At 41.3% G+C, this 19,688-nt stretch overlaps 1 protein-coding gene across 2 annotated transcripts in view; it reads left to right on the plus strand.

Annotated features, from left to right (window-relative positions):
* Positions 1-19,688, plus strand: part of LOC143207714 (proton-coupled amino acid transporter-like protein acs) — a 39,128-nt gene that overhangs the window by 1,879 nt on the left and 17,561 nt on the right. For both annotated transcript variants that reach the window (XM_076421472.1, XM_076421481.1), the window contains exons 2-6: positions 10,466-10,512; positions 10,600-10,725; positions 12,453-12,725; positions 13,097-13,181; positions 19,181-19,453. In XM_076421472.1, the coding sequence (XP_076277587.1) occupies positions 10,466-10,512; positions 10,600-10,725; positions 12,453-12,725; positions 13,097-13,181; positions 19,181-19,453 (804 nt within the window). The remainder of the gene's footprint in view (positions 1-10,465; positions 10,513-10,599; positions 10,726-12,452; positions 12,726-13,096; positions 13,182-19,180; positions 19,454-19,688) is intronic.

Raw genomic sequence — 19,688 nt, forward strand, 5'->3', positions numbered from 1 at the left:
AATTCGATAGAAAAAAAGTGAACCACTTTTTGCGAACTGTTAGTGAAACTGCGTCCTTCGAATCGCGATTGTATCACGGTTCTCCCATACAATTCGTTCCCCTTTTTTTCTGGCTAGTATCAGTTTTTGTCGATGGCTCGTTAAGTTCAAATTTCGCGAAGTAACGAAGTAACTGGCCAATTCCCTCCAATCTAGTTCGTCTGGCCTCGTTCCTGTTATTGTTTGTCTTCCAAATATTTAATCAACTAGAGTGACTTTTAGATTCGGGTTAAAAAGTGTTTGCGGCCATTATCCTGAAAAATGATCGGCTGCAATCGTCGATCTTCCGCTACACCGATAAGCAGAAATTCAGCAGCTCGGCAAACAGATCGAGTAACACAAACCAGATGTCATTAGGTTCTCGCACGTTCTAAACTGAAATATGTATTACCATCGGGAGGAAAGTAAATCGTAACGGTAATTTCACCTAGTTATTAATAACGCTGCGTACGGTAGGCAGGTACAATTCTGCGAAAAAATTCGATAGTGTTGAACGCCGATTGTAAATAAGATGGCGTTGGAGGTTACCGGAAGGTTGGTACACCGGAAGTTGCGTGATCGAAAAGCGCAAGCATTTAAATCTTCAAGAATTTTCTGTTTCGATAACCGGTAGCCTACAGTCTTTGACTGAAAAATATAAGTATTGATTAAATGAAATAATTGTGTCTCTGAGAAGTTGAGTACTGCAAAAATTGAATATCGTCCCTTACAAAAGGATAACAGTCTTCAGACAGATAAGGTCTTCGCGCGTCGTCTTTGCCACGCGTTAGTCCTCAAACCGATAAGTCCGATAGTCATAAAAACAGGAGCACCTTCGATAAAACAAGAAAACAAACATTCATCATTCTCAGCTGCCACATTTTATTTTCCTTCGGAGAGCACTGCCTTGAACGAAAGCGATAGGAAAACAACATTTGTTTTCTGGAAAACATCTCGCGTAATCTCAGAAAAAATTATTGGTCCGAGCAACAGAGCGCTAGCCAACGATATCAAATGTTTGTTGTGCCGATTAAACCAACCTCGTCGTCGTTCTGTTCTCTTGTTTTCGAAGATCGTGCTTTCTGATAATGTCACGGCCGAGATCGCCTCGGTTGTGGAACTTTTTTTTTAGGCAATCTCTGATAACAGAGAGAAGACACACGGTACCTGTAAGTTTTCCAGTAGAGGAGAATCCAATCGATCCACGTGCTACATACTCTTCGGATCGGGATATCGTTGTTAGTGTGGAAATAGATAATCTGCTCGAATTCCTGTGACGATATCGTTACGATTGCGCGTTTATTGAGGCACCGCGACGCGCTGGATACCCGACGCGCGACGTCACCGATGCAACGTGTTTACGCAATTTCGTTTGTCTTGATTGATTTTTGTCAGTGAAACCAATGACTTTATCGTTCGAGGGACACCGTTGCAATCATCCCTGCCTCGAACGGGCACGCATTTTTCAACTGTACATCGAAGTCGAAAGTATCGATATGTATCATATTTTTTGATGCAGTCGGCATTTATTAGAACAATCAAAATATGTGTACAGTTTTGCCGTAATTACAACACTTTTATAAAAATGGTAATCAGAGGACAGAAGGATTATTTAAAGTAACAAATTGTGTCATTTTAATTTAGGGACGTCCGAGACTGCGCTGAAGTGACAATATTTCGATGTTCGTGTTGAAATTTGATTAGAAACATAAAGAATATTCGAAATCGTGAGTGGTCCTAATTATTGGCCAAGGGTTGTAGAGATTATGCTAATGAAACTGTGGAAATGAGCAATTTAGCCACCAATTCGATACTCGTCGAAAAATTCTGTTTTTCTCGATTACGATCCGGCAGCGATCTATCCCAACTAGAATGCCTAATCGGTGATATAAAATGATAAATTAGAAAAACTAGGTACTCGAGCTGAATCTTCTCGAGCGGATCTGTCGAATGGAAATCTACAGGTAGCAATTTTTCTGCCGAGATAGTCAATATTTACGTTGATTCCCGTGGCTACGCGGGTAAGTGTTTGTTCTCGCTTTTTATCGCAAGGTCGACGGTTTCGCGGATACGAAATTGGCCTATGAAAAATCGCGGCGAGCATCAACGATTTTGTAACATCATTCTGGACAGGGACTGGTTGAGCGTAGATCCCATATAACGATTACGGGATCACACATAACCTTGCGATGTGCGATTACATGTTCTTGCGTTCAAACACGAAAAAGTGATGGGGATGTGGAATTGAATCGGCGAAGTTGAAGATGGTCGACCTAAATGTAGAAAATGTCGATTGCATTATATTTGTACGAACATTTGAAATTCGTGATCCTGTGTAATGTACATAAGAGAATCATTTTTAACAATTTCACATCGTTGCTTTGGAAAGTATAGTCATCGCTTGAGATCTTTTTAATAGTGATTCGACGAGTCTGATTAATTGTAACTATAGAATGGGGATGATAATATTGGCTGATTCTACTTGGAATCGTTTGCACTTCGCCTCACTCCCTGGAAACGATAATTGAGTAGATTCTTTATTGTCGCATTGTTGTTCCAGCGATCAAATGACTTTTTAATCAGCAATGATCGACAGCAAACCAAGGAGTTTGTCCTCTGGACTTCCTACAATATGGTAGGATTCCCACGCGGCTGATAATAAGGTTTTTCCGATGTTAATGAGAAAACTGCGAGTTCGACACTATCTGCTGTATAATGACAAAATTTATGATACCAATAGTTCCGTATACACCCCGGCATTGCAATTTTATCTACGTGGTAATTTACGTATGCGCAGAGCGCAACCTTGACGATAACATATAGTTTTGCAATATTTTTGAAATATAATGTTCGAAGAAAGAATACTTTCGTTAATAACCGTTGATCTATTATACGAACAGGAAGTTGTGCAGGCGTGACAATGCAAATCCTCTAACAAAGCACTAATGTATAAAAGTGAGGAATTCAAATGATTTTCATCGACAATGGTTTTATTACGTAAAGAAATCAAAAATGGAATCTTGGTCGGCGCTCTTGTATCGTCGAGCATCATTCAGTTACAACTGTATCTATGAATAAATACTACACCTCAAGATCCTTATAAAGATCCGCAATCTATTCATTAAGGATGAAGTAGAAAATTTGTCTGTTACAGATTCTAGAATATTTGCAGTTGCAAAGCGTTTCTGGTTTAAGTGAAAAAAATGTTACCAGGAATTCCGCCACGCGTTATCAGATTTCTGTGAAGCAGCCGATGCAATCTGCCGATCGGAAACCGTGAAATAACTTTCTATTCGGTTGGTCAATAAGTTCGCACAGCCTTTCTGATCCTTTATTCGCAAGAAACGTGGCAGACCGCCCTTTTTCTTAGCAAGTTCCATTCTGTCTACGCACTTAGAAAGTATATGTCGAAAGGTTGAAAACACAGCTCCATATACCTATATGCCGCAAGCATTTCACTTACAGACGGCTTAATCTACCAATGATAAGGTTAGATTATTTTTTCTTTATCCGCAACCAGATCTCCCAATACTTGCTTTCTTAAATTGGCTTCGAAGTTCAATTATTTTGTATCGCAACACGAACGCTCTTGCGTAACTAAGCGAAAAAAAACCGAGCCGTAATTGTCGAACTTATTTGCAGTTTCAACAACGACGTTTTTTCTTATTACTTCTACCACAGACAGTTCGGTCGCCTTGTTATCTTCTAAAATGTATAATTTGATTTTTGAAATATGACTGACGTTATTCTGCCTCGAGAACGCTAACATCTTCAAACAAATGTTAACTAGGTTTTTGAGCATTCGTATGCACTCGCGCAGTCACGAACTGCGGTTTCGAAGTTCGTAGTTTTTCATCTGAACTGCGTGTAATTAACGTGTGACGCGACGGCCACACGTTTTTCTTGTTACAGAAGAGACGGAATCGGGAGGCGCCATTTTGTCGGTTTTCACACCTCTGTGCCGATGAAGTTTGTTATACCATTTTTTCAAAAGAAACAAATATCATTATTGTGTGGATATGTGTGGTGAGAACAATTATTTCCAGTGACAGGTAGCGATGTTTAGGATGGAAATGCTAAAAATTTACACGATTAGAAAACAAGATTAATCTTGTTCGAACTTGGCTAATTATTTAGTGGTAATTTATGATTTACCGCGACGACAAGGATCAATTACAGTTGCCGATAGATTCATATTGAAAATCCATATGCGTCAACAAAAGTTACGTGTAGAGACACCAAATTCCACGTGCTTATCGCTCAGGCGTTCTTGAAACGTCCAGTTAAACGTTCCTGTAATACATTCTTTCTAAGATAGTGACGTACGTTGAATTTTTGTTCGTCTCGAAACTCGGTCGTTCTGACACTATAATATTCTCCTAAGACGAGACTCTGGTTCATTTCGTGAAATTTCCGGCTGGTTGCTATCATAGTCAGCGATTACTTGATGCTAAATTACCGGTGTTTTCCTCTCGCGTTTCTGGCTAATCTTGTTAAACCTGAAACACGTCACTCTTAGTATGATATTTTCGAGAGGAGTGTTAATGCGCGGCTCGTCGAGCTGATGTCATTGTCGAAGACAGAGGAAACCCTTATTCTAAGATTCATAGCGGTTTCCGTGATTTTTTATTGGTTGCAGCCGTGGCTTACTCGGATTAGTGTTTTCCACAGAAATATTCCATACAGCCTATCGATAGAAAAAATGCACAAGATTAGTTGAAAATTGTTTAGCACTCATCCCTCGAGTACAGCCACTGTATTTACGATGATCGAGCGAGCCGATAAACGATGTTATCATCGTTCCATTCGATAACTCGAAAGCAGTAAAAGAAAAACAGGAATTAACTGCTTAAATATTCGAGTGGTCGTTATTGCCGTGTGCCGCGCTGCGCTATCAAATAAGAGGGAAAGATTGATGGCGTTTTAATTAAATTCAATTTTAAGAAATACCGTTGATCATTCTTCTCAAGTGATTTCGAATCCATCGAACACTGATTGTTATTAAAGAGAATAGTTTGCCGTGCATAGTCCGGCGGGTTGCGAGTCAAGATAAGCAATTGAGTTTTCAACGTAGTTATTTCGATCACACCCTGTATAAGTCAGCGTTTATTCTCTGACGATTTGTTCATACCTGCGGCGCAGCGGACAAAATTGTTGCAACAAGATTTAAAATGTTTGTTTAAACTAAATCGAACGATCAACTTAATCGCTGACAATGAGTATCAAACGATCGGCGATGCTGACCGTGGAATTTCGTTTGAGCAAACATAATCGCTATAAATCATACCGTGTACAGTACATATGTATATCGGTAGCGAATTAGAGCAGGGATGTTTGTAATCTGTAGCGTATCGGCGCGATTTAACAATTTGCAAACAGTTCGGGATCTATACGCGTATTTATCAGGTGGGTCACGCGTGTTAGCACTTGCTTCATAATTGACCATTCTCTCTGTTTCTCTCTCCCTCTTTTTCTTTTCTGCGACGACGATAATTAACGTATCGAGACATTTCTCGTGTGCAGAGAACACCCGTATTTTGGAGTTTTTTCTTCCGTCAGGATAATCCGATTCGGATAATTTGGTTATCGACTCGACGGCGGGATCAGATTCATTTTTTTTCCGGTTACTTATCGCCGGTTTAGTGAGACGATAATTGTTATAATTCAATTCGTGAGTCGCCGATTAACAGGTCTCAATGACTCGTCATTGGGAATTGTTAATTAGTGACGCGTAATGCGAATTAAATTACCCCCGCGCCGTGCCGCGTCCGGAATACCGATGGCTAACGTTCCTACGTTCCTACGTTTCGATACAGTTGTCATACGCCGTGTCGATCTTCTCGGAACCTGATGATTTATTCTGCCCTCACTCGAGTCACAGTCTGTTTAGAATTCCTGCGCTGACAGCGATCAATTTTTCACAAATGAATAATGCATCAGGTGCGGCGTCTTCAAAACTCTTGTCCGCGACATGATTGATCCCGGGAATTATAGAGATTAATTAACGTTATCGCGTTAAACACAGTGATCCCTATAATTGAAATTGAGAATGACGAACGACGATGCGTTATTCAGCAGTCTTCGACACCCCTTCTTCGGCAGACTTCAATCTCTCGAGTTTTAGTCTTAATTGGAAAGAGTTAATGAAAAAACAGTATCTCAAATTTTATCGTCTGGATTTCCAGTCGCAGCCGATAAATATCTCGCTATCAATTCATCAGGATCTTTCAAATCAAAAAATCAAAAATATGGTTTTTGTTCTCATAATTGGATCATGCACTGCAGAATCGAGCGATGCACTCGGCACTCGGCCCGTCGGATCAGTAGTAGATGCAGGCGTCGTTGGTCAGACACATGTTGCTATCTTCTGCATCTTCAGTGATGCAACCGTATCATCTATCCGACACCGACGTCTTCGATGCGTCTGCCGTTAACGATTTTCCTTGATGTTTTATAGGTTTATGCTTCTCCCCTGTAATTTATTTTTCCTCTTGTGCATTAACAATGTGCATTCCAATATCTTCTGTTCAACAATTCAACCGTAAAATCGTATTAATCGCATGAATCAGCTTGAACAAAGTCAAAATCGTTCTCGGAGCAATCAACGTTTCGACATAATCGAAAACGTACCTGTCCGATTGTTCGATAGATCATTCAACGATTTCGCGAGCGTGTTGACGTAACGGTAGACGTTACCGATTCGCGCGTCACCGTTTCGTTTCCGGTGACTCGATTTAACGATGTCTACGCGATAACCACCGCGTTATATCATGATAACGATGACGGTTTACGATCGCTTGCCGATCGGTCCTCGTAAACGGAAAATCCCGTTTGAGATCGCCGGTTCCCCGAATAGGCCAGCTGTGCGCCCGGATAGAAATATTTGCGTGTATGAGCTCATTAAACGCCCGGCTCTTTCGTAATACTTTCGCGGTGATGTAACACCGGCCGCAGTCACCGGATAGCAGTATAGTACTATAATTGGCAGTGCCGATCGATCGGCCGATCGATGCAGCATCCGACAGAATTCGAACATGCACCGACCAATCGAAATTTCTAACGTTGATTCAGGAGCTCGACGATCTTCTGATCCTACTAATTAGCAGTCCACAGTTCCACGCGATGTATCCGATTGCGCAAACAGAATTTCTGCAGAATCTCACAGAATCCCCACAGATACTGGAATTTGGAGAGATTAGATAAACATCCAATTAAATCCATAAAATTGTTAAAGAATCAAAAATTCGTTTTTTCAGGTTACACAGGCATTAAGATTAAAGTGGAATTTGTTTGACCAAGTCTTCGTTAACGTGTCGGCCTTTTTTACAATTCTGAATTGTTCTACAGTCTTATAAAAATTCTTTGATTTGATCAAATACCTTCGTAAGATAACAATACGGATAAAAATGTTTATCTGAGTCTAGCCAGGACACTTGCCGAAAGCCGCATTATTATTATATAAGGGGGAGTGGGTTAAGTCCGTCTACGGGGCAAGTCCGTTAATTGGTTATTTTTATTATAATATGAACCAAACTTCTCTAGCTTGCATTTATTAATGTAGTATAAGTTAGTATGAACTATTCGACATAGATATTTCCCAAGAATAAGGGTGTTTTCCTCGCTTAAATCAACCAATGCCAAATAGTCACGTGCGAGGTACACGCACAACTTTGAGGTTACCCTGAACGTGCAATAGTTTACAAGTTATTAATATATTCTGTGTTGTTATTTTAGATAAGTACAACAAATATTGATGTAGGTTTACATTAAATAAACCGTTTTTATTGTATTTTTTAAAATTTATTGAGAAAAACACTAAGATGCACTTGCCCCGTAAATATTACTACACGGGGCAAGTGCGTACTATCACGGCGGCGTAAGTCCGTACTGTATGGTTAACTATAAAACTAAACAATATATTTAATACAATGAAAAGCATTTTGTAGCTGGCTTGATAATAATTCTTTTCTTGTCCCATAGCACTCTTGAAACAAGGTTCGAAAGCATTTTTAAACTTTGTTTTAATATCACTGTATCCCCAGTCATATTTCATCATAAAAGTACTTGGTTGTTTAAAAATGGATAACTATAAAACTAAACAATATAATTTAATGCAATAAGAAGCATTTTATAGCAGGCTTGTTAATCATTCTTTCCTTGCCCCGTAGCACTTGAAACAAGGTTTGGAAGCATTTTTAACTCTCAGAGACGGACTTGCCCCATTTTCGGGGCAAGTGCGTCCTAGTTGACACTTTGTACAATATCCTATCAGAATGATAATTTTCAAGCAAAATTAGAATTCTACATAATACTAATTCATCAGTAATAACTGTGGCAAGAGTTTGATACCAAGAACGTTAAGTTTTTACATACCTGACTGAAAATACATCAGTTTAAAGTCCAACTTTGCAAAAACTGGGGCGAACTTACCCCACTCCACCTTATCCTTGAATTCGAGTTTTCCGTATTTCCGGCGGAAAACCTGAATTCAAAGGAAGCAGGTTTGGCTTCCGATAAGCCGAAGGCCCGACCTGCACGGATCAACATTAACATTGAGAACATCGAGTAGTTGCCTCGTACGTTTTGACGGCCGCGGTCACTCGATACGTGACTCGGCGCATAAACCGTGCATAAACTACTCGCGATAGTTTGCATACGATTATTTCATATTTGTTTCCTCTTGGATCCGTATTATTGTAATTCATAAACCTGAAACGTTGACCTTAGCCAGCCTTTACATTTCCATGAATCGGCTTACACTGAAATTGATATACAGAACAACCTCGTCTATCCGAACACGTCGGGACACAAGGTCGTTCGGATAACAGAGTCCTCGCTAGCTACACGAAGGAAGAAGGAAGTAACAGATGATTCACCGATATTCATTCTCATTTACAAAACAGAAACATCCTCGAAAATTAGTCATCTTGAATCGCACTGATACGATAGGAGCAATACCTGCACGCGCGCATCGTTTCTTATTTCTTTCAGATTCTTTCTCGCTGAGTAGTCCTATGCAAACATCGTAATCTAGCTCTCGCAATTCTATGAACGATATCTAAATCCAGATTTACCGTTTAATGAAACTAATCGAAATCGAACGGGATCAGATTCGACTAACCGTCCTGATAAAAGAAACTGATACGAGATAGAAGTAAAACCACTTCTGACAAAATCATCAATCATTTTCTCTTCGAGCTGTCCAGACAAAAGGCGATAGAGATAGTTGCGTAAAAATGTCTACTGGTACTTCAAAGTACAGACTTAACCTAATGTTAATTTTTTTACGAATTCCAATTAATTGGAAAATGATTCACGTGATAGAGACTCTGTAAACACCGTTTTACCGTCGCGTAACTCTGTTTCTTTATTCGATTGTTTTAAACATTGATTTTATTAGCAGAATATACAAGACTTTTCTAGCAGAAAAAATTCTTGAAGTTCAGCTTCTTGCGAAGGTCCGAGTTAGGTCTGGGTCATTTTTGTTTAAGCTGATAGAGAGAAGCGATTTACGTAAGAATTGCCCACTAATTATCGAAGAGCGAATAAAACGTTGAAATCCGTTTAACACACGTGTCGCGCAACACAAAACGCTGTTATCTCTAATCTGCGTTTTGTTTGGACTTCCGTTATCTATGCCGACCCACTATTCATCCTCGACCGTGAATTACGACTGACAAAGGATTTCCCAATCGACATAGCTCGAATTTACATCGTAAATCTAATACCTACCAGGAAGCGCTGGTCGACTGATTTTTATCGGCGTGCGCAAAACGCGTAATGATCGAGCGGCGAATTTAACGCGCATTAATTCATCGTGTTCGATTGTGTTTGGATCAGCGAGGCAGCCAGTGAATGCCAAGTCGATGGCTCGGTCGAAGAGAAACGCGAGATTCTCTCGAGAATAATACTCGACGGGCTTGGAGGATGATTGCGACTATTGACGATCTTCGGGAGCCTCTTAGCATTCCAATAGATTTCCGATAGTCCGGAACTTGGCTAACCGATTGAAAAATGAGACGTCGATTTATTAGACAAACCGTTTTGCAATTTATTCGGTGACGTGCTCAGCGCGAAATAATGGCGAATGATTACCGGCGAGTATGTCATTTATTAATGAATTCAAGAGACAAGTGTGATTGATAATCGGACCGGCTGAATTTAAATTGATTAATGCATGCATCAACGATTATTACACCTGTCTACGAACTTGCATATTCTCATTATTACGCCTGTTTACACCTTCGATTATTATATCTAATTTGCTTATTCTTCAAACATTGGAAGATGTTCATTCTTTGAGTCTCTCTTTTAATGATTGATACCCGTTGGTATCATGTACTTGAAAGATTATATTTTTCAGTATTTCTGTATTGTCAGTGTAATGAAAATAGTAATAATAATGCTCTTGGAAAATATAATTAATGGAAGTCTTCTATGTTTTCAGGATGGGCTGGACGCCAAAAAGTGGACCTCGCAGGATAACCAAAATGGGTAAGCAGCATCCAATAACATCTGGCAATCTTCAGAAAATATCGTCTTGTGATAACAAGTTTTAATAATATGAATTGCGTGTTTCAGTTACGACCAAGGACATAATAAAAGCAGCGTCTACGTTCTGGAGCTCGAGGACAAGAAGAAAAGCGTGCAGGAGTACGAGGAAGACTACAACCCGTATGAACACAGAGTGGTTCAGCATCCAACGACGTGAGTTTCGATTTCCCTTTCACCCAGTTTATCAATTATAATTCCGTACATGTGATTGCTAACTTGCTCGCGCAAATATAGTATTCGTCGCGCCATTTTACAGAATCAAGACAGATTATGTATCTTTTCAAACAAGATACGCCGAGACGAAGGAAAGGAATAATTTGCGTATCGATGGAGTAGTTTACCGAATGAAATCGCAAGCATTTGCATAATACCGGACGCTGTGCTCTACACACGCGTAGCCGCATCGTTTATTCCGACCGCGTTTCTCTAGATACAAATTACCCGGTAATTTGTTGCGGCGATTAGTCATGAAGCGGAAGAATAAGATTGTCCTCTGCGAAACTGCTTCGAGGAACACAGAAACGCTGCCAGCCTTGTTCTGCCGTTTAATAGCGAAGTCACGCGTTAATGACGATCACATCTTCCGAAAATTCGTAGAAGTTATTGGACTACTTATCTTTATGCATTTATAGTGAAATGGACTCGAGTCCTTTACTCTAGTAAATACGTTAGAGTTAATTATATTATCAACGCGTAGCAAAATTACTCAGGGCAGGGCCGGCGTGACCTTTCCTGGGGCCCGGTTCAAAAATTTTGCGGGACCAGAATACGCATTCAAATCCTATACTTAAATTTCACAATAAGGAATTATTTATTATAAGTACAATGGATGTTACATATACTTTTGTAAGATAAATATTACATAATTTTTCTCGCTTTTACCGCCGCAAAATCTTTGATTACGTCGTAAAAATTGATTGAGTTTGCTACTTCGCTTTCTATTGAAAGTCAAAGATGTAAATTGGCCTTGGTTTATTGATGATTGACGATAATTTTTTATTAGTTTCAACCGCGAGAAATTACGTTCAGCTGAAGCCACGGTTACTGGCGTAGTTAACATTATTTGTAACGTCGCACCGTGGTCATCGCGATCGCTTACATGGGACATTACCCAACTTGAAGACACCGATTTTACTGACATTCTTCTACAATGTTGGTACCTTAAAGAAATGCAAGTCATATTTTTTCGCATCCATAATTCGCTTTCAAGGGGCAAAAAATCTGTAATTATATATGACTTTCGCAAAAAACTATTCATATAGTCTAATTTCTCGTAAAAAGTACATTTCTCCGTAAGCGTTCGGATTTTTTATCTGAAATAGTTTCCAGGATATAAGGACTTTATGGAGTTACACTGAACTTCGATGATGTTTATCACGCCTTCAAACTGAATCATCGCTACTAAAAAAATGTCTTGTATCTGTTTATAGTATCATCATTCTGTAGAAAGTTAATAAAAATCGGTTTTTTCTAATTGGGTAATTTCCATAACACCTAATGTCCACTGCACCCGTGTTGCTGACATGTCAACGTTTGATGTTAACATTTAATGTCAACGTCTGCAACACGCTGCAACGAAATATTTTAATGCAAAGACGGGAGAGAAAATCTCGCACTTATGTGTCGGTGTGCAGCAAGTTGTCATCGATGAGTGGATTGTGCGATTACATTTTCCACACACACTCGAACATTTAATCTACTATACAGGGTGTCCTGCAAAATGTCTGATGAGTTTTCGTAGACCGCGGGGCCTTTCAAAACGCGAGGCCGGGTTCCGGCGAACGCGCTGAGCCTGCCTTGCCTGGCTCAGGGTGTAAAATGTTAAAAATTATTGGGTATCTAGTGTAAGAATGATGGTAACAGCTGAATGATCGTTTCAGGAGCTGGGAGACTTTGCTCCACCTGCTGAAGGGAAGCTTGGGAACCGGAATCCTCGCGATGCCGAAGGCCTTTCACCATGCTGGGTATGTTGTTGGTCTAGTAGCGACGATCATCATCGGTCTACTTTGTACCTACTGTATACGAATCCTCGTGAGCTCACAATACGAGCTCTGCAAACGGAAAAAGGTGCCATCCTTAACGTATCCTGCGACAGCAGAGGCTGCCCTCTCAGAGGGTCCGATGCCATTTAGGCCGTTATCGAAATACTCAGTGTGAGTACACATTCGCATCACCGTCTATCCGAATCTGTAATTGGGACGGTGATTATGAAAGTGAAGTAACACCACGAAAGTTGCACTACGATTTATTTCACGATTGCAACGATTAGAAGAACTTCTTTGACGTTTATAATACGCTAGGAGAAAAACAGAATTTATATTTATTGTATACCCACGTATTCTCCAATAGCGAAATATTGACCACAATGAAACTATATAATTATCAGTAACATCGATCAGTCGTGATACAAAATAAGCATGAAGATCAATTTGTTTAGGATTTTGACTTACATCACTTTCATAATCACTGGCACAATTTATCTCTATACACGATTCATTAATATAATGTATTTCGATGTTTACAGGCACGTTATAAATATATTCCTCATGATCTATCAGCTGGGAAGTTGCTGCGTGTACACTGTGTTCATCGGCACGAATTTGCAAGCGGTTAGTAGAATTCTTTCCATTAATCACTCGGACGGCGGAGAAAACGAAACGTAGCAACTTTGTGGCTATGAATAGTAATATTTTGTAATGGAACTTTCGCGAGAAGGAGTTCAAGGCACGTGCTTCTTTACGTTAGCTCAGCCAAGTTCTTTGAAAAGCAATTAATTTACCATGAAGAGGGCTTTGAAAGTTGCCGGTTTGATACTTTGACAGCCGCTCATTTTCTGAAAGAGTGCATTGAGAATCTAAGGAAGAAAATATTATTTTTAGAACCATCGAGTTGTTGTTGAAGGATCCACTAAAAACTCTTTAGCAATGGACTGTGGGCTTTTAAAAATGATGAAATAATCACCGGCCCGTAATATGTTAAAATGTACTGAATAGCAGTCGGCAAGTAATACATTGAAGATGAATAATCTGATTAGACTAGAGTCACTAGAGAAGTGACGTGAACACGTTACCTGCAACTATCCGGTATTAGAAAGAGTAAATACAGAAGCATCTGATCGCGGAGCGGCGAGCGGACACGTCGATCCAGCTTTTACCGTAAAGAGTGTGTACCGGAGAGCTAGTCTGTCTCTCTCGGAAAGAGAGACGGTCGTGTAGGCAGCGAGAAAAAGGAGCATGTAGGTCAGGGAAACACGGCGCGAGGAATAAACGATTAGACGGTGTCGGGCGAGTAATGAGCGACGGAGTCAAGGTGATAATGCGCGTGCACGGACAGGTTCGTTGACATTTCGCGACGGGGAGGATGTGGCTGCCGTTTAAACGTTTATTTACGAGGACAACAGCCGTTTCGGTCGTCGTCGCCGTTGCCGCGATCAGGAAGCTCCTCGAGCTGAATAGCCGGTGAATGCTAACGCCGACCGTGAGCCGTTGTCTCACGCTACTTCCGCGAGACTCCGTTTCTTGTTGACACCCACTGAATGGAAAGTGAACGTCCGATCAGCCTTCGAACCCTTTAAGGGATCGTCCGTGAAGAGATCCTTGCAGGGATCCTTGCAGGAATCCTTTCAGAGACACAGAGAGTCAAGGACACAGCAACGTTCTGATGCTAAAGAATTCAATACGTTTCACTTCTGTTCATTGAACCTTTTCTTGCCGTCTCTTATAAACTTTGTGTCGTTCGACGTTGACGTTTTTCTTTGTTACCAGAGTGCAGATATTTATCGAAAATAAAAAAGAAGATATATTACTTGATAGAAGAGACATATTTTCCGATACAATTTAACGATTAGGTAGACACGGACAAGAATCGCGTAAGTTAAAGACGAATAGGAACAAGATAGAAAGTCGTTGAACAAAATGGTCGGTACATAACTCAGTGAAAGTAAATTTAATAGATCGGAACGTTTGGCCAGATACAATACAGTTCCAGAACTCATTAAACGCATAAAGTCTGAGAAATTCTGCAACCGAACAGTGAACCCGTCCCCTAAGGTTAACAGGTTCAAGACAGGGATTAGTCATGCTTCTTTTGACGATTCTCGGATTAAAAATTCCGTGGGTCGTGCCGGTGCTTCCCGTAGTACTTAAGGATTCAGCGCGTCGCTCGACAATCGTAGAAATGTCCCCGTGGTATGAGGATCGGAAGGCACCAGCTCTGAACTATCATAAGTCCCGTGTAAGAGGTCGCCTGGTTTGATTCCGTTCCACTATGACGACGCCGTGCAACTGCTGAGTCGATTCCGCTCACGTTGTCTACGCATCGTAAAAATTTCAATCGTACAGTTTGTTAATTCCCCTCGGTTCGTTAGCTTCTTCAAACACTACGGAATCTGGCATTAGAACAGCTGACCGTGTTACATGCTATAGCGTTCCTGAAACCCGATCCGATTAATCATTCGCGATTGTGCGTTCGAGTTGTCCAAGCTAACAGTATCAATTTAATTGGAGCAGTCTTTCTCTGTGCTCACCTTGTTACGATCTTGAGTTCCACATTTTACACGTGTGCGATCAGATAGGCTTGTTCTCGATGCAGTTCGCTGTGAGAACAAATTTCGAGGACGATCATTCGGTTTAGAACTGTTCTGGAACACTTTCGAGAGAATCCGTTCAAAATGATCTGGATGGTAACAAACAGCTTACTAGACTGCTAAAAATTGCGATGTCGTTATAAATTTGTTTATATTTAAATGAACTAACTAAAACTTTGAGTATTGTATGAGTAAATTGCAACAGTTTCGTATTTATAAAATGATAGATTTTTCAGTTAAAATTGTTCCGAGTGCAAAGGGTTTGATCTGATCCATTTCACTCAACGAATCCTGATAGGATACACTTCATGCAACATCAATACCAAAAATGAAGGTATCGAGCGGAAAAGATAGAAGAAGTAGTTGAGAGAAAATTGTGTATGCAGGCAAGAACGAGTTTTTATCATCTGTGGCTACGTCCGCGAATTATAAAATAATGAGTGGAGACTTAATATTCAATATCGCGATGTCGAAAGAAAAACTTGACTGTGTCGGTTTAGCCAGGGTGTGGAGCACGTCGTTCGCTACGCAATGTAATGGATAGTTAGCTGGCGCGGTTGCGACACGTTATTACACCGAGTGGATAGAATGTGGATGCAACGGGCACCGATGGCGAAAACTTGAGTCTTGTCGCGGTTGGCCGCGTTAGAAAGAGCATATTCGATTCTCGAGTCTCGTGACTCGAGCAAGGAACACACGCTGCTGACCCGCAGACAATGTTGTCTGATTAATCGACTTGTTTGACAGCGGACGAACACCTGTTCCATTCAACCCGGCAGTTTTACCGAGAACTCCACCAAATGGCGCGAAAAACGATATGCAAGTTGCCGCCGGTGACCTTTTGGTCAAACGCGGTTCAAAACGATTTTAATCGTAAGATGAAACATTTTATGACGTGGATGGATTATGTAACCCCGTAGGAGAGTCATTGGATAATTAATTAGACAAGCAGCACACGCAAAAGTTAAAAAACCCATTCGTCAGCAGATTGATAAGAAAATAACCATTTTGATGCAGGTTGCATTGCGCGCTGGCTCTGGGCGTTATAATAACTATTTCTTTTCGGCGGAAAGGAATGACACAGTGAAACAATCGACCTCAGACATGATCTTATGATCTCTAGATATGTTAGACCGCGAAACCGGTCGGGTGTCCAGCGAGCGGACATGCACGGTCGCCAGAAAAATTAGACTCTAAACCTTTTGCGTCCGACAGAAAATTGCACCTTAGTTCCTGTCGTAGCCGGATCGAACCGATTCGAATCGGCGTGCACCGCATTATGCAACGATCCGGGGGATTATATCAACCGCTTATAAATTCCGCTCGCGAGATCTGTCCGATTCTTTTCTCGTCGTCGAAAATTACACAGGACCGAGGCTAATCGACGATTAATCGACCGGGGAACCTGGGAACCAAGCAACCGGACGAATTGAATACCTTGCGCCATTACCGCGAACCGATCGCTGTGTCTGGATACCAATTATCACATTCTTGCGCGATTATTTTATGCAACTATGAACGCGCCGTGGCCAATTCACCCGCTTATCCTCTAACTAATGCCTTCCAATTACATTGAACAATTTTATTTCCACAATAGAACAAAACTTCTCGGTCATTTCAAATAGGCGTTTTAACATTACACCTATCACGGTCAAATGACCGGTTCTGTATTTCACGATTATTGAAATTACAAAAATTCATTTATGGAAAAGAATGGAATAAATTCTCTTGGCCAAGCATCTATTATATTGAAAATCACGGACAATATCACTTGTTTAGTGTTATAGCTTAGAAAAATGTAGATGTTCATTATTTTCATTTTATTAGAATTATTAGAGGGAGAAATAATTCGTGCGATCGTCAGAGCAGACTTTTATTTTGTATAAAGATCCGCAGTCTACCCATTATCGTCGCAAATGACCTCGATGACGTCGGCACGACGAAAAGTAACGAAGAAGAATCTTTCGGGATGAATGTATCACACACACACACACACAACGATCGTTCAGTTGTGTCCGTTTAGAGAAACACGGTCACGTTTCTTCCGTCAATTGCCCTTCCGATCTAATTAAGGTGTTCCGCCCTCTTAATCGCATATCCTGCGTCGACCCGTGAATTAGAATCGAGAGGACGAGCCACGGTCGTGGAACTAGAATGAAAACGCCTGATCAAGTGAAAATAGAACGCCTCAAGGCGGTCCGCAATCGCTGAAGCACAAGCTTCTTTTTCTGGTCGTGTTTAACGACGACGCAGACCTTTACAGACGTGTTGGCACCTTATGCGAGGCTGGTCGGCGGCTATTATACCTAGTTGGTGTTATTCGATTCCTGTTATCCAATGAAACTCGCTTCGTTAGTCACCGCGATGATTGGGCGACTGAGATTGCCGATTAATGAAAGCGCCGCATTATCTTTGTCTGACAATTTCATTCAAGAAAAGAAAATATTGCGTTCGACGTATGATTACGTCCGACTTGACTCGTCGTTCAACAATGCGTTGCGCCTGACAGCGTTCTCCAATCGTTAGCAGCTTGGACGTATTATTACGTTCATCGTATGTTAACCTACTGCCCAGTCGACGTTATTCTGCATTAAAGATTCATCCGTTAATCGTTTTCACCGTTATCTCACGCACAGATGCATCGAGCGACGTAATTGTTCGTCAGACGCAAGGATACTACTGGAAACACAGTTACGTAAATTCCCAGCGTTCCGCAAGACACGATGTCGACGATCGTAGGCTCGAACCGCTTAATCAGCATAATGCCGACGGAATTGCATCGATTGAAACGCATTACATGATCCGTGTGTTGCACGCAATTAACGAAACGGTGTTGCGGTACGCAGCAGCGTTAGACACGACGCGACGTGCGGGCGCGCGGGCGTTTAGATAGTTTTCGAAGCGGGTCCATTGGCTGTAGAAAACCGATTCGCGTTTCCGTTTTGCTAATTATTATATAAAGCGCGTCTTTGTGCCGCAGCCGTTTACGCAACCCGACCGAACCGCGAAAAAGTTCTTTCTTCCGTGAAACAGAGAGAAATTCGATTCGTGCGAATGGGAATCGTTGGCGAAAAAATGCGAGCGTTAACGGTTACGTCACCGCTATTACGTAAAGACGAAGGCTGAGAGCAGTGGGATCGTGAAATAGTACGCGTTGAGCTGTGTCTAGCCTCACTTCCGGTTGTCCTTGAATCCGTCGATATCGACGATTTATAATCGCCACGCCGCGCGCCGCGCCACGCCGTTCCGCTATTGTTCGCGCGATCACGGGGATTCGCATCGGAACGATAACGGCAGATTTACGACGTTTGCACCGCGATAGACGATAGAAAGTCGAGATTATGGTCGCGACCGTGCACCAGAAGGACACGCGCAGTACGCAGGATCCGCGTGTCCGCGATTGCAATGTTGGACGAAACTATTGACACTGCACGGTCATTAATCATTCAAATATGAGTCCTAGCTATGGTACATACTCCTTATTTGTTTAGTTATCTCAGGTTGCGTCTACCGTATTATTACTCATCAGTATGCTGCAGATTTGATACATTTATGACTAGACCGCGGTATTTATGGGAAATAAAAATTTTCTGGGTCAGCTAGAAGAAACAGTACTTGAATGAAAATGCATTTTCTTTCTTAACCGTCCGTCGGGCGCAATATCTGGACCGCCGAGTTCGGGCGCAATGTGCTTGACGGGATAAACATCTAATTAAGTTCATTTATACAACTGCTGTTAGGGAAATAGTGCACTTGGTGCCGTCTACACTCGTAGGGCCGCCCTTTTTGCCCTTCCCAAGTGTGGGGGTGACTGATTCGCTTGTGTTTTCCGGATACTAAATGATCGCGCTGTGCCTCTCAGATCGGTTGCGCTCGACGGAAGGTTAATAATGTTAACAAATTGAAAATAGTACAATCATTGAATTATTTTAACGTTTTTATAATGTTGTACTCGATCTATTCGGGTTTACCATAAATGCATGAAGATCCGCAGTCTAATGACAAGCATTATTTTCGTTCCAGGCTTTATCGGATTACTTCCCGAACGCGGACCTGAGGGTGTACATGTTAATCGTTCTGCTTCCCCTGATCCTCGTCAACTGGATCAGAAACCTGAAGTTCCTGGCTCCCTGTTCGACCATCGCCAACGGCATCACGCTCGTCAGCTTTGGTATAATATTGTACTACATCTTCAGGGAACCGTTGTCCTTCGAGAACCGCGAACCAATAGGCAAAGTTGGGGACTTCCCACTTTACTTCGGCACTGTCCTCTTTGCTCTGGAAGCTATTGGCGTGGTGAGTACTTTAAATTCTAAATAATACTTCATGTTCCAGTTGCACTGTAGTTCTAAATTGTATTAAGTCGTTGCCTATGAAATGTTTGATTTTATAATGCGAATCTTACGGAGCATTTTGATCAGGAAATACTATTATAGCCTGAAGATTTATTAATGTATCATTTTAAGGTACAAAGCTGCACCTTCTGCAGTACCTCCCAACTACAGTCTTTGTTTTCCAAATGGTTCAGAAA

This window comes from Lasioglossum baleicum, chromosome 1 (genome assembly GCF_051020765.1).
Source record: "Lasioglossum baleicum chromosome 1, iyLasBale1, whole genome shotgun sequence".
NCBI classification, from domain to species: domain Eukaryota; kingdom Metazoa; phylum Arthropoda; class Insecta; order Hymenoptera; family Halictidae; genus Lasioglossum; species Lasioglossum baleicum.